At 28.4% G+C, this 15,408-nt stretch overlaps 2 protein-coding genes across 2 annotated transcripts in view; both read right to left on the bottom strand.

The window, feature by feature from the left end:
- Nucleotides 1–9,021, bottom strand: part of Pde9 (phosphodiesterase 9) — a 369,167-nt gene extending 360,146 nt beyond the window's left edge. The window contains exons 1-2 of the mRNA XM_075299122.1: nt 8,872–9,021; nt 3,233–3,637 (exon numbers count right to left, since the gene is read on the bottom strand). The gene's annotated coding sequence lies outside the window, so the exon portion shown is untranslated. The remainder of the gene's footprint in view (nt 1–3,232; nt 3,638–8,871) is intronic.
- Nucleotides 9,022–13,855: 4,834 nt separating this feature from the next.
- eIF3g1 (eukaryotic translation initiation factor 3 subunit g1) lies at nt 13,856–15,068 on the bottom strand. The gene is made up of 2 exons (XM_075299598.1): nt 14,936–15,068; nt 13,856–14,865 (listed from the first exon to the last, which is right to left on the bottom strand). Exon 2 carries the CDS (start codon nt 14,863–14,865, stop codon nt 14,056–14,058), a length of 810 nt encoding a protein of 269 aa, XP_075155713.1. The 5' UTR covers nt 14,936–15,068; the 3' UTR covers nt 13,856–14,055.
- Between the last annotated feature and the right edge of the window lie 340 nt (nt 15,069–15,408).

A 15,408-nucleotide genomic window follows, 5' to 3' on the forward strand; every position in this document is an offset into this window, starting at 1 on the left:
AAGAGCAAATAACCTAAGACAGGTGTAAAAACGTTATGTCAATATGGCAATGTCTTAACAACATGTGGAAAGCTAGTTGTAGTTATTCAAGAGCAACATCAATATTGATCTAATTGAAAGTTTAAATTATTTACACAAATTAGGAAACACAAATATGATGGATTGTCTGTGACAGTCAAGGACTTTGGAGGCATTTTGTAATTCACTATATTTATATCTTATGCGAATTAAAATGGAATATTTTTTGCCATACTTTATTAATTATTTTATAGAATACAAAGCTGGTCTTTCTTTTGATTTTTTCGATACTCTATATTTTCTGTTAAGATGTAGTATTAAGAAAAATCTTAACGGAACTTCACTATCATTGCGAAACTAGGCCTGCTATAACATGGTGTTACAAACATTTTATTTCTTAGCAATACAAATTGTACAACAAATATTCACCCAGACCACAAATATTTTGCAAAGCAGAGATTTATTTCACAACAGTCTCTTTCAACTTGGCATACTTGGACCGCCGATAAAACCGTGGCAAGATGGTAGGTGTCGGGATAGGACTTTTCTCAATTCAACATTAAATTCGACATAGTTCCGTGTTCATATAACCCTTCACTAAGTAGGTTGCTACTCTATGAATGGCATAAAACGGAAGCCTCCGTTTTCTGGCATTTATATAGAAATTAAACTTTAACAAAATTTTCTATAGAAATAAAATTTTGACAAACTTTTCTATAGAAATAACATTTTGACAAAATTTTCTATAGAATTAAAAGTTTAACAAACCTTTCTATAGAGATAAAATTTTGACACAATTTTCTATAGAAATAAAATTTTGGCAAAATTTTCTATAGAAATAAAATTTTGACAAAATGTTCTATAAAAATAAAATTTTGACAAAATTTTCTATAGATATAAAATTTTGACAAAATTTTCTATAGATATAAAATTTTGACAAAATTTTCTATAGAAATAAAATTTTGACAAATTATTCTATAGAAATAACATTTTGACAAAATTTTCTATAGAAATAAAATTTTGACAAAATTTTCTATAGAAATAAAATTTTGACAAAAACACAAATAAATTTTTTAAAAATTTTTCGGTAGAAATAAAATTTTGACAATATTTTCTATAGAAATAAAATTTTGGCAAAATTTTCTATAAAAATAAAATTTTGATAAAATTTTCAATAGAAATAAAATTTTGACAAAATTTTCTATAGATATAAAATTTTGACAAAATTTTCTATAGAAATAAAATTTTGACAAATTGTACTATAGAAATAAAATTTTGAAAAAATTTCAATAGAAATAAAATTTTGACAAACTTTTCTATAGAAATAAAATTTTGACAAAATGTTCTATAGAAATAAAATTTTGACAAAATTTTCTATAGATATAAAATTTTGACAAAATTTTCTATAGAAATAAAATTTTGACAAAATTTTCTATAGAAATAAAATTTAGACAAAATTTTCTAAAGAAACAAAATTTTGACAAATTTTTTTATAAAAATCACATTTTGACAAAATTTTCTATAGAAATACAATGTTGACAAAATTTTCTATAGAAATAAAATTTTTACAAAAATTTTCTAAAGAAATAAAATTTTGACAAATTGTTCTATAGAAATAAAATTTTGACAAAATTTTCTATAGAAATAAAATTTTGACAAAATTTTCTATAGAAAAAAATTTTTGAGAAAAATTTTCTATAGAAATCAAATTTAGACAAAATTTTCTATAGAAATAAAATTTTGACAAAATTTTCTCTAGAACTAAAATTTTGACAAAATTTTCTATAGAAATAAAATTTTTACAAAATTTTCTATAGAAATAAGATTTTGACAAAAATTTTCTAAAGAAATAAAATATTGATAAAATTTTCTATAGAAATAAAATTTTGACAAAATTTTCTATAGAAATAAAATGTTGACACAATTTTCTAAAGAAGTAAAATTTTGACAAACTTTTCTATAGAAATAAAATTTTGACAAAATTTTCTACAGAAATAAAATTTTTACAAAAATTTTCTAAAGAAATAAAATTTTGACAAAATTTTGTACACAAATAAAATTTTGACAAAATTTTGTACACAAAAAAATTTTTTAAAAATTTTTCGGTAGAAATAAAATTTTGACAAAATTTTCTATAGAAATAAAATTTTGACAAAATTTTCTATACAAAAAAAATTGACAAAAATTTTCTATAGAAATAAAATTTTGCCAAAAATTTTCTAATGACATAAAATTTTGACAAAAATTTTCCAAACAAATAAAATTTTGACAAAATTTTCTTTAGAAATAAAATTTTGACAATATTTTCTATAGAAATAAAATTTTGGCAAAATTTTCTATAAAAATAAAATTTTGACAAAATTTTCTATCGAAATAAAATTTTGATAACATTTTCTATAGAAATAAAATTTTGACAAAATTTTCTATAGAAATAAAATTTTGACAAAATATTCTATACAAAAAAAATTTGACAAAATTTTCTATACAAAAAAAAATTGAGAAAAATTTTCTATAGAAATAAAATTTTGACAAAAATTTTCTAATGAAATAAAATTTTGACAAAAATTTTCTAATGAAATAAAATTTTGACAAAAATTTTCCAAAGAAATAAACTTTGATAACATTTTCTAAAGAAAGAACATTTTGACAAAATTTTCTAAAGAAAGGAAATTTTGACAAAATTTTCTTTAGAAATAAAATTTTGACAAAATTTTCTATAGAAATAAAATTTTGAATTGCCTCTTGAATTAACTTGTCTTTCCAGAACTGTCTTCCCTCAGAAAAAAATTTTACAAAATTTTCGATAAAAATACAATTTTTGCAAAAAAATTCTATATATAAAATTTTGACAAAATTTTCAATAGAAATAAAATTTAGACAAAATTTTCTAAAGAAATAAAATTTTGACAAAAATTTTCTAAAGAAATAAAATTTTGACAAATTTTTCTATAGAAATAAAATTTGGAGTTTTCTCTTGAATTTACTTGTCTTCCCAGAAATGTTTTCGTTTTTATCATTTTTTATCGGTCCATTGGTTTACCAATGCATTTTTAAATAAATTTTGAATAAATTTATCTGTATTGTAATTCTCAGTGTTACGAAATGAAAATCTTTCCTTGTAGACACAAATGAATTTACAATTTGTGTATTTATAAAATATTTTATATACGTATGTATGTATGTAGGCCTGTTACCACAGAAAGTAGAGACTTACCTTAAGTGAAGAACAAAAAGGTTCCATTCATTTAAATTTACTGCTGATGCTGATTGTTGCGATGATGCTCTTCCTTCGTTCCCTTAAACTGAATGCAAATGTATGCCAATGTAACTGGGATTTCTGTTAAAATTCAACTTGTTCCGATACGTATATGGTGTTTTGAGTATTTAGTGAATTTATGGAAAACTTGTTGTGTTGTAGTCACAATTTTTAATGGTTATTCAATGTACCCGGTCAGAATTTAATGCATTTTAACGCAGAAAATGCCCACACTATATGATGTAGTTTTCGCTTGTCTTCTGTATATTAAACAGCACACTCTGTCCGACACGACACCATGAATCTGGATCCACTCGAAAATTTTTGGATTTTTCACACGTAATTTTATATTCATTTATTTCTCTGGAAACAGACAATCATAGGTTCAAATTTTATAATTTATACAAAAAGAATTTGCGTATCGTCCTCTCAGTAAATCTGCTATAGACACGGATAGATAGATTTTCTTTCATAGGATAAGGGGAGGTGGATTTTTATTTGTATTTTTTGTTTTTCAGTGCCATATAAATCCCAATGGTGTTGATGATTTCCATAAATGAATTTCCTTAATCATTTTCTAGATCAAAGGCGCCTTTAAACATTGAAATATGTATAGGAATCATTTATGAAAATGAAAGAAACAGAGAAAAAACGCCAGCGATAGCAGCCCCCTACAACAAGCAAAGCATCCTAACTTTAGCAATAACAAACAAATTGGCATTGGCATTCAAATAAAAAAAAATACAAAAAAAAAAACGAGAAATGAATAAAATGCCATTAAAAGTAAAATTTATTGATGCGTTCACGCCGATTGTCGCCGCCCGCCTTAGGGAGGTTGATCTGAGTATAGATACGCAGAGTTTGTTTGTTGTTTTTTTGGAAGATAGAGAAATGGTTTTTCGAAATACTATGATCTACCACAAACCGATACCCAATTGCTAGTGTTTGCCTAGTAAATAAAAAATGACCAAAAATCAAATAATCATCTGTTGATTTTTTTTGTTTTGTTTTTGGTAGAATAATTTTAAGAGGGATGCTTTAAAGTGGTACTACAGAAAACGTTTATCCATTATTTTAATGGGCAGGCAAACAGATATGATTTTGAAATCATGTCAACTGGAGATTAGAAACATATTTTGGAAGAACTACAAAAAGCACAAAGAATTTTTCGATAATTTTTTGACGAAATATGTTTTAAGAGCAAAATTTTTTTATGGTGAACATGGAACATTTGTGTAGCAAAAAATGTTGTTTTCTCGGCCAAAATATACATGGTTGCCAAAATCAGATACCATAATTATCGATAAAATAACTTGGTTTGGACAACGTTATCATTATTCGCCGTCCAAAAATAACATTGTGCTCTACAAACAAGTTTGGTGTGATCTTATTCCTTCTCTGGATGGAAGCCTCAAATTCTTATGGGTCCGAAAATTTCATTGTGCATACCGGCCTTTAGTGCACGATTATTCGCGTTTAACATCTATTGTCAATGATGGAAATGTCAATCTGAAATTATCGGTATGACAATACTGCTAAACATAATAGACTCATTCAGGTACCCAATATATATATTTTTTTTGTAATTATCCCAATATTTTAATGCAAATCGTTCGTCTACCCGAAAAAATGGGGGCCGGAGAGATCAAATTTGGCGAGTCGACAAGTTTCAAAGTTTTTCCTTGAGACTTGTCCCCAGTATTTTAAAGAAGTTGAATCTTTGACTAGGATTCAATACTCAAGTCAAGACCTTTGGAACCAAGTTAACGTTTTTGAGTATAGGATGGGAGTATACTAACTTTGCCGTTTATAACGCATCGAAATAATGGTTTTAGACCCCATGTACACATCCTTTGTCTTAGTAGAAACCTGAGTCGAACCAGCGATGTCCGTCTGTCTGTTAAAATCACGCTAACTTCCTAAGGAAACCATTGGAAACTTGGCACAGTAGTTGTTATTGATGTAGGTTGATTGGTATTACAAATGGGCCATATCGGTCCACTTTTAGGTATAGTCCCTTATAAACAGACCCCTAGATATCGCTCCTAGAGCCTCTTGGAGAAGCAAATTTCCTCGCATCCGATTGAAATTTGATACGTGATGTCAGTATAGGTCTTCTAACAACCATGCAAAAAATTGGTCCATATCGGATCATAATTATATATAGCTCCCATAGTTAGGTTAGGTGGCAGCCCGATGTATCAGGCTCACATAGACTATTCAGTCCATTGTGATACCTCATTGGTGAACTTCTCTCTTATCACTGAGTGCTGCCCGATTCCATGTTAAACTCAATGACAAGGGACCTCCTTTTTATAGCCGAGTCCGAACGGCGTTCCACATTGCAGTGAAACCACTTAGAGAAGCTTTGAAACCCTCAGAAATGTCACCAGCATTACTGAGGTGGGATAATCCACCGCTGAAAAACTTTTTGGTGTTCGGTCGAAGCAGGAATTGTTTCAGAAATGCTAACAACCATACAAAAATTAATACCATCGATCCATATACCTCATAAAACCCTTGCAAAAATTGGTCCACATCGGACCATAATTATATAATGTCCCCATACAAACAAACCCACAGATTTCACTTCTGGAGCCTCGTGGAGTATCGAATTTCCGGTTAATATTTGATGATGTCAAATTGGTCCATGTCTTCCCATAATTATATATAGCCCCTTTATAAATCGAGCCCCTCCCCCTTTAGATTACCCCACTGAAACCTCCTGGAGAAGCAAAATTCATCCGATCCTGTTAAAGTTTGGTATATAATGTCAGTATAGGTCATTTAATAACCATTCAAAAATTGGTTCATATCGATCCATATTTATAAATTGTAAGGGCCGATGTTGAATGTGAACCACACCTAAACGCCAAGTTTTTTCCGAATTTTATTTGACATTTCTCTATTTCAGACTTACTCAGTTTGAACCATGGAGAGATACACAATCAAACAACGTGTTAAAGTTATCCAGACTTATTATGAAAATGGGCGTTCAAATCAAAATGCATATCGTACACCTTCGTCTTCAGTGATGAGGCACATTTTCACCTCAGTGGATTCGTCAATAAACAGAATTGCCGCATTTGGGCGAATGAGAATCCAAGAGTGATTATCGTAAAACCAATGCACCCACAAAGAGTGACTGTTTGGTGCGGTTTATGGGCTGGCGGCATCATCGGACCGTATTTTTTCCAAAATGAAGCCGGTCAGGCAGTTACTGTGAATGGTGTTCGCTATCGTGAGATGATAACGAACTTTTTATGGCCCGAATTGGAAGATATGGATGTGGACGATATGTGGTTTCAGCAGGACACACAGCTAACGAAACAATGGTTCTTTTTCGCAACAAATTCAATGGCCGTGTTATCTCACGTAATGGCGATGTCAATTGGCCGCCAGTATCATGTGATTTGACATCGTTGGACTTTTTTCTTTGGGGTTATTTGAAAGAAAAGGTATACGTCGATAAGCCAGCAATAATTCAAGAGCTAAAGGATGAGATAATTCGGCACATTAACGGCATAGAACCTCTATTATGCCTCAGCGTCATCGAAAATTTGGACCATCGGATGAAGGTGTGCCACCGAGGTCGGGGCGCCCATTTGGCCGATATTTTGTTCCATACATAATTGAGTAATACAAATATATTATAATAAAATAAAATTACAATAATTTCCTAAATAGTTTGTGTTTTATTCAAAATCAACATCGGCCCTTGAATGGCCCTTTATGTGGCCACCATATAAGCCGGTCCTAAATTTGACTTCTAAAGCTATTCAGTTCCGAAGGTTCGTTTGTCCCTGAGGAAATTATCTATTTCATACTATATAGATAATTCAATAAATCAATTAACTCAATTCGAAAGTTTATTTATTCTAATTTTAGGGAAATTTAATAAAATATCTTCAAATATAAACCAAAAAAAAAACTAAACAGTTTTATAGCAAAAATGAACTATGTTGTGCGAAAATTAAACTAAATTATACTCCACATTTTGAGATTTCCACAAAGCGTTGGAAAATGTAATGTCCTAGATAGAAAAAAAAAATTTAACGAAAATTTTTCCAATTAACATTTTAATTGAGTTTTAAAAAATATTCGATTATAAATTTATTTTTTAATTGAAAGAAAAATCAATCACAAATTTTTTTTTAATTGGATCAATTACTTTTTTAATTGACTTTCCATTAATTTTTAATTGTTACTATCATTTCTGTGATTGAATCAGAAAAAAATTATTTTGTGTGTACTTTTTTAACTACAACTCACGAAAGTACACTCTGTCATAAAAGAAAAAATGAAGTAAAAGTAAAGAAAAAATCATTAGAGCCAAATCAAGATCATTTTAACCATACAGTAGTTCATTCTTACTATTTTTGGGAATCATATACACATTTTCTATTGCCTTAGTTCATATGGAACTTATGTATACGGTCATTGAACTTTATGCCCACGTTTAGTTCATAAAATGTTTGAGGCATACTTAAAAAAGGAAATTATCATTGGACTGTGGAAAATTTCGAGAAAAAAAATAATTAAATTTAACTTCAAACAAATAATTGTTTTCCAATAAAAGTGAGTTAAATTTAGTATTAGTTTAACTACGGATTTTTTTTTTTTTTTTGATGTATACTTTTATGTAAATACCTCCATTATTTTATTTATATTTTTTAGTTCCATAATTTCAATTTCAATAATTTAAAATTTCAATTCTGTGAAAACAAATATAAAGAATTAATATTCATATCGTAATCAATTAATTATATCCATATACCTGGCAATTAAAAAAGACAACGTGTCATAAAATTATTTAAATATTTTTAATATTCAAAATTGTTTCTTGTTTTTACTATTAAAAAAATGTCCTCTATTCATAAGAAACAATAACAAAATTTATTAGGAAAAGTAACTAGAACTATTTAACGAAACTTTGTTTTCTTATCAAAAATTTAATACATTACCGCCCTTTGGGCTTCTTGACATTTGCATAGTGAGTTTAATAATCAACTAATAATCATTTATAAATCCAATCAGCTGCTTGGCTCAGCTACTGCGCTCTTAATGCCACTGGCAGCAGCTTCTTAATTGATAATATTCTTGAGAGTGCTTCAGTTGTCTCATACACTAGGTTCTCTACCCACTTCAGTACGCTCCCTAACACCCTACTGCCACACTCTCTCCATCTCACACAAAATGACAACAACAATTGGGGCTTGTTTTTATTTCACACCATGTTTGTCTGTCTATCTTTCTTTTTTTAACATGCACATTTTTTTCTTTGTATTTTCATTGATAAACTTTTTGTTTATTTTATATTTCTTTCATTTTGGTGACAATCACACAAAACACGCACTCTCCCTAACCACCACCCCCATCCATTTGACGTTCACGCACTTGTATAGAGTAGTCGTTGAACCAACCAACCAATGTTCATGGATCTTATGCATGTATCATAAAGCAAAAAAACGAATTCTGATGCACCGAACACACACTTCTTATGAACAAAATGGGCAACGTTTACATAAAAAATCGTTGAATATTATATTCAATTAAACTTCTTCAATCTCGCTCTATCTTGTTTCATTGATAAATACCCTTGGGTGTTATTGTTTAATTTTCATAATTTGTTAATTTTGTTTTTAACACTACCACTACTTGTTTTAGTTATTAGTTCTTTTTTCTTAATACGAAAGCCGACCGCGCACCGAAATTCTTAATTTCTCCGTTTAACCGTTCGAACACGTTCGAAGTACTGTTTCGATTGGACGATTAACATGAAAATATGAACAAATGAAAATGTATGAACAACGGAGATGGAAATATAATGAATAGTACCAAAAAATGTACAATGTGCAAGTAGCAGGGCACAGTGTTTTGGGAAAAAACTATAGATGGTGGAATTGCTAGAACTATAAAACTAAAATTCAAATTCCACAGATTATTTGTTTATTTGCTTTATATTTGCCTATTTCGTTTGCACTACACTTTTTCTAAAAATTCATTCATATTTTTCTTTAATTAAATAGTAAATTTATTTTAGACTTTATATAATTAATTAGTTATAGAGGCAATGCGCTATTATTGGCCTTTCTGGCTTATTGTATTGTCGTAAATAAATAAAAAAATATATATAATATAATACAAATATCCACAAAACCGATTATTCTTCTAGCGGGAGTTAGACCCTAGAAAGCTAACGTTACTGAAAGTTATGGAGAGCGTATGTGGGACATATCATAGTTTTTCTTCATATTGACAATATTTGTGTGTTTCTTTTTTTAATTTTTTTACTTTCATATTTCCTTTGTATAAATCCATATCATTTAAATACGTTTTTGGATAAACTTTTATTTATTGTGTAAAAATAAAAAAGGCATATGTTTTTCAGATGTAGTTACCGTATGTAGAGAGAAAAATATTTTTTTTTTTTGTTTTGGTTCCAAGGCACAAAAATTCAACTTGAAAAAGAATTTGGGTTTGAAATCACGGCTGTCACAGTTAGATTTCTACCAAAAATGGTAGATTTTTTACTGTTTGTTATATTGGTAGAATTCCTCTCCAATTAGGAGGTACTTCACAAAATGTCTATAGAAATAAAATTTTGACAAAATTTTGTATAGAAATAAAATTTTGACAAAATTTTCTATAGAAATAAAATTTTGACAAATGTTATTTTTTGAAAAAACATTATGACAAATTGTTCTATAGAAATAAAATGTTTATACAAGTTTCTAAAGAAATAAAAGTTTGACAAAATTTTCTATAGAGATAAAATTTTGACAAATATTATTTTTTGAAATAACATTATGACAAATTGTTCTATAGAAATAAAATGTTTATAAAATTTTCTAAAGAAATAAAAGTTTTACAAAATTTTCTATAGAGATAAAATTTTGACAAAATTTTCTATAGAAATAAAATGTTGACAAAATTTTCTATAGAAATAACACTTTGAATTGTCTCTTGAATTAACTTGTCTTCCCAGAACTGTGTTCCCTCAGAAATAAATTTGTACACAATTTTCGATAAAAATAAATTTTTTACAAAAAATAAATTTTTTACAAAAAATTTCGATAGAAATAAAATTTTGACAAAATTTTCTATAGAAGTAAAATTTTCTATAGAAATAAAATTTTGGCTAAATTTTCTATAGAAATACAATTTTTGAAAAATTTTCTATAGAATTAACATTTTTTTAGAAAATTTCTATAGAAATAAAATGTTGACAAAATTTTTTATAGAAATAAAAATTTTGAAAAAATTTTCTAAAAATAAAATTTTTGAAAAAATTTTCAATAGAAATAGATTTTTACAACATTTTCCATAGAAATAAAATTTTGAAAAAATTTTCTATAGAAGTAAAATTTTGACAAAATATTCTAGAACTAACATTTTTGAAAAAATGTTCAATAGAAATGAAATTTTGACAAAATTTTTTATAGAAATAAAATATTGACAAAATTTTCTATAGAAATAAGTTTTTAAAACATTTTCCATAGAAATAAAATTTTGACAAATTGTTCTATAGAAATAAAATTTTGACAAAATTTTCTATAGAAATACAATTTTTGAAAAATTTTCTATAGAATTAACATTTTTTAGAAAATTTCTATAGAAATAAAATGTTGACAAAATTTTTTACAGAAATAAAAATTTTGAAAAAATTTTCAATAGAAATAAAATTTTGACAACATTTTCTATAGAAATAAAATTTTGATAAAATTTTCTAGAAATAACATTTTTGAGAAAATTTTCTAGAAATAATATTTTTGAAAAAAATTTCAATAGAAATAAAATGTTGACAAAATTTTCTATAGAAATAAGTTTTTAAAACATTTTCCATATTTTTGAAAAAATTTTCAATAATTTTCTATAGAAATAAAATTTTGGCTAAATTTTCTATAGAAATACAATTTTTGAAAAATTTTCTATAGAATTAACATTTTTTAGAAAATTTCTATGGAAATAAAATGTTGATAAGATTTTTTATAGAAATAAAAATTTTGAAAAAAAATTCTAAAAATAACATTTTTGAAAAAATTTTCAATAGAAATAAAATTTTGATAAAATTTTCTATAGATATAAAATATTGACAAAATTTTCTATAGAAGTAAAATTTTGACAAAAATTTTATAGAAATAAAATTTTTTAAAACATTTTCTAGAAATAAACATTTTGACAAAATTTTCAATAGAAATAAAATTTTGACTAAATTTTCTATAGAAATAAAATATTGACAACATTTTCTATAGAAATAAATTTTTACAAAATTTTCCATAGAAATAAAATTTTGGAAAAATTTTCTATAGAAATAAAATTTTGACAAAATTTTCTAGAAATAAAATTTTTGTGAAAATTTTCTAGAAATAATATTTTTGAAAAAATTTTCTATAGAAATAAAAATGTTAACAAAATTTTCTATAGAAATACAATTTTGCAAAAATTTTCTATAGAAATAAAATTTTGTCTTTTTTGGTAAAATTTTCTCCAAATTTTGGTAGATTATTTTTGGCTCGAGCGGCAACCGTGTTTGCGATGCGATTATAACCCATATTCACTCAACTAAACCGTACAATTATTCCTACTCGCTTTTACTCGTCTCAGAAAGTACTAATTATGGTATGAGTAAATAGATTTGCTCATCTCTGCCGGATGCACCACTACATTCACTTCAACCTATTTCTATAAATGGAAGTATAGCTGGTTGTGAAAAAGAGATGGATTGAAAATAGCCGGTCGTGCGTTCTCACTCTAACGGAAATTGTAAAATAAGGACATTAATGGGCGTTACGTGAGGTATAAGAATTTTAAAAGCAAAGTAATAAGGTAAAAATGATGTTTAATACCCTTAGAACGAAATATTGGTAAAATGTTTGAATTTTAAGGAATCTTTTTCACCTTTTTTATGATTTGATGAAAAATATAGTTTTATTTTTCCAAAAACGAGAATTTTGACAGATAACATTTTTTCGACTTTAAAAATTTTCGTTATTACCACCAAATAAAACAGATTAGAGACTATCGTTGCTAAATAAGTTGAAGTGTCTTTGCATTTAAGGAAATACGTTAGTACATAAATGAATTTTTTTTGGTTCTTTTTTCAAATGAATAGTATTTTGTTTTATTTAATTGTCCAATATTTCCCAATGTATATTAAATTCTTACATGGGGGTAATGATATATACAAAATTTGTTTTTCTTTAAAATATCATTAAAAAAAAAAAAGATATTTTTACTTTGTGAATTGAATTTCAATCCGATTTCGGAAATTATGGCGTGTTATTTTCCCTAAAAATGGATATAAAAGAAAATATTTTCGGTGCATTATTGGTGCTTTCGTATACTTAATGTAAGTACTATGTACATTTTACAACCTGAAACCCAGTTTGTTTTCAGTGTTACTTTTGAATCAATTAATTTAGAAATATTAAATGTTTCGTAACCAATGCCTTGAATCTTTTCCATCCATAACTTGACATATGCAATTGCAAATGTGGCTATATAAGGTTATATAACCCAGTGTTTATAAAGGTTTACTTAGTCTACCAGTCTATTGGAATGTCGGTTTACAGAAATATGACGATACTAAATTAGGAAGAGCAACCTTCTTTTAAACAATTGGGTGTCCGTTAGGACATTGCCTAGAACTATGTATGTGAGACAAAACAACTATTACTACTTGGTACCTTATTCAAACAGGAGAATGCAATTTCCAAAGTAATTGGATATTTTTACTTGAATTATTTCATTTCTTAGTTTATTTTATCTAAAAAAAAGTACCAAAAACAATTAAAGTATTTTGTATATTCCTCTATACTTAGGCTAACTTAAACCCCATTCACATTAGACTCTCAATCTACTAAAAATGGTTTTGAAATCCCTTATTTACAAAGAAAAATACAGTTAAAAATTGTTGAAGTAGATTTTGGAAGTGTAATAAGAATGATGATTTACCCAATGGCACTAAAAATAATGTTTTTTTTTTTTTTGTAGTATTTATCCCTCCATTTTATATAAAGAATTGAAAAATTCCCGGGAATTCCCGCACTTAATTCCCGGGAAAGCGGGAGTAGAAAAGCGAATTCCCGGGATCCCGTTCCCGGGGAAAAAACCCCTACCTAGGAGGCATTATGGTAAATTGATTAGGATTCAATCCCACAACTAACAGAAAAGTAAATATTTTTATTTAAGGGTTATATTTTTAAGGGGCAGACAAGTATTTACAAAGTTTGATCAACAAGATGCTCGGCATAAAGATTTTTCTTATAGAGTATAATTAGTATCACGTCAGGCGTTTTTTTTTTTTCCTAGACTCGATGACATTTCGTTGACATGAAATAATAATGGGAGGTTGACTTCAGCCCATTCACATTAATCCTTTTCATAAGACAAATGACAGTTGAAATCTGGTGCATTTTGGAAGTGTAATGTGAATGAGGTATAATATAAATTGCTTCCTTCATTAGAACTTATCATTAAACCCCATATCTCCTATATCTATAAAATTATATTTGAGATATGCGCATACATTACCACAATTTAAACCATCATTGTACATAATAAAAACCAAGGATCATATTCGGTTACCGGATTTTATTGTAACCCTATATTCTAAACTGTAGTATTTCTTTTCGACTGCTACATCAATACATGCTTCCATTTTCGAAAAATGCTCAACGGTTTCGCTTTTCAAAGTTCATAAATGTAAAAAAACACTCTACTTCTCTTGTTCTATTTTATTTACTGTTAGTGCTATTTGTGGATTCTCTTACGGTGTATCAGTTGTTTTGGGGCTTGGACCATTCAGCGCTAAGAATCAAATGATCATAACCATGACCGTTGAGAATTTCAATTGCAGCAGCAGCATCTTTACGTTGGCGGAAATGAACATAAGCAAAACCTTTGCATAGGCCGGTATTTTTGTCGCGAGCCAAATACATTTTGATATGTTGTCCAATACGTTTGATGAGTTCTTCTAAATCTTGTTCTGTCATGGACTCGGACAAGTTGGAAATACGAATAGCTGCTGAGTCATCACGGCCGCGCAAACCACCCATGCCTCCTTTTTGGCTATCCTTGAGGAATGGAGGTACATATTTGCCAGGCTTGGGAGCTTCCGTAGCGGCAGCTGCAGCAGCCGAAGCCTTCTTTTCCATAAGGTTTGTATCCATGGAGGTTCCCTTGTAGGGACAATTAACGGACCAATGCTCACCGTTACAGATACGACATTTGGCAATATTCTTACTCAAATCCAATAGTTGATCGCTACTCTTCTCTTCCTCCTTGGTGTTTAAGATTTGCATAAATATTTCTTCGGAAACCATGGTTGTTTGAGAATTAGGGCCGGGTTTATCGTTCTTTGACTCGCCAAACTTAGCCCATGTTCGACGTTTGGCCACTGTCTTGGGCACCACCTCTTTTGTGATTTTGTATGTACGCACCACTTTTGTTTTTTTGTCATCCTTATTGTATTTATACTCCGTCACATATTTGAAGCCATTTTCGATCACTTCAGTTGGTGGTGGCAGACCGCCGTAGTCAATCTCTACCTCATCGGCCCAAGAAGATTTAATGTCTACTGGTGGCATCTACACGCATTACAGAAAATCAAGCATATTAAACAAATTTTTCAGGAGATCTATATTATTTTGCACATACCTTAAGAATCTTGTATTTATTATAGTATTTTATACACAAAAATCACAAATCCACGAGGGCAAAATTATGGATAATTTGCAAAAAGAAAGAAAATGTCAATCAGAGTCCAAAGTTGAAGTAAAATTGTATTGCGCCTTCGTTTTTGATGTAATCAAGCTAGATTACAACTAAATGCGCCGTCATTTTACGCTGCGTACACATGAACAATGTGCACGCAACTCGCACTTAATGCGCTTTACAGACTATCAGTTATTCCGGACGACAGTGCTCGTGTCGAACATATCCCATATATTGTGCACATTATAAGTTAAGTCCGAAGGCATAATCGATACTGCTGCATGTTTATGGGATTTACCGATTGTTTAGTCATCGCCGACAAGGCGTATCGATCCGGACGACAGTGCTCGTGTCGAACATATCCCATATATTGTGCACATTATAAGTTAAGTCCGAAGGCATAATCGATACTGCTG

Source organism: Haematobia irritans, chromosome 3 (assembly GCF_050003625.1).
Source record: "Haematobia irritans isolate KBUSLIRL chromosome 3, ASM5000362v1, whole genome shotgun sequence".
In the NCBI taxonomy this organism is placed as follows: Eukaryota; Metazoa; Arthropoda; class Insecta; order Diptera; family Muscidae; genus Haematobia; species Haematobia irritans.

Excerpts from the sequence above, each read along its gene's own strand:
- eIF3g1 (XM_075299598.1), bottom strand. The coding sequence starts at position 14,865 with ATGCCACCAGTAGACATTAAATCTTCTTGGGCCGATGAGGTAGAGATT.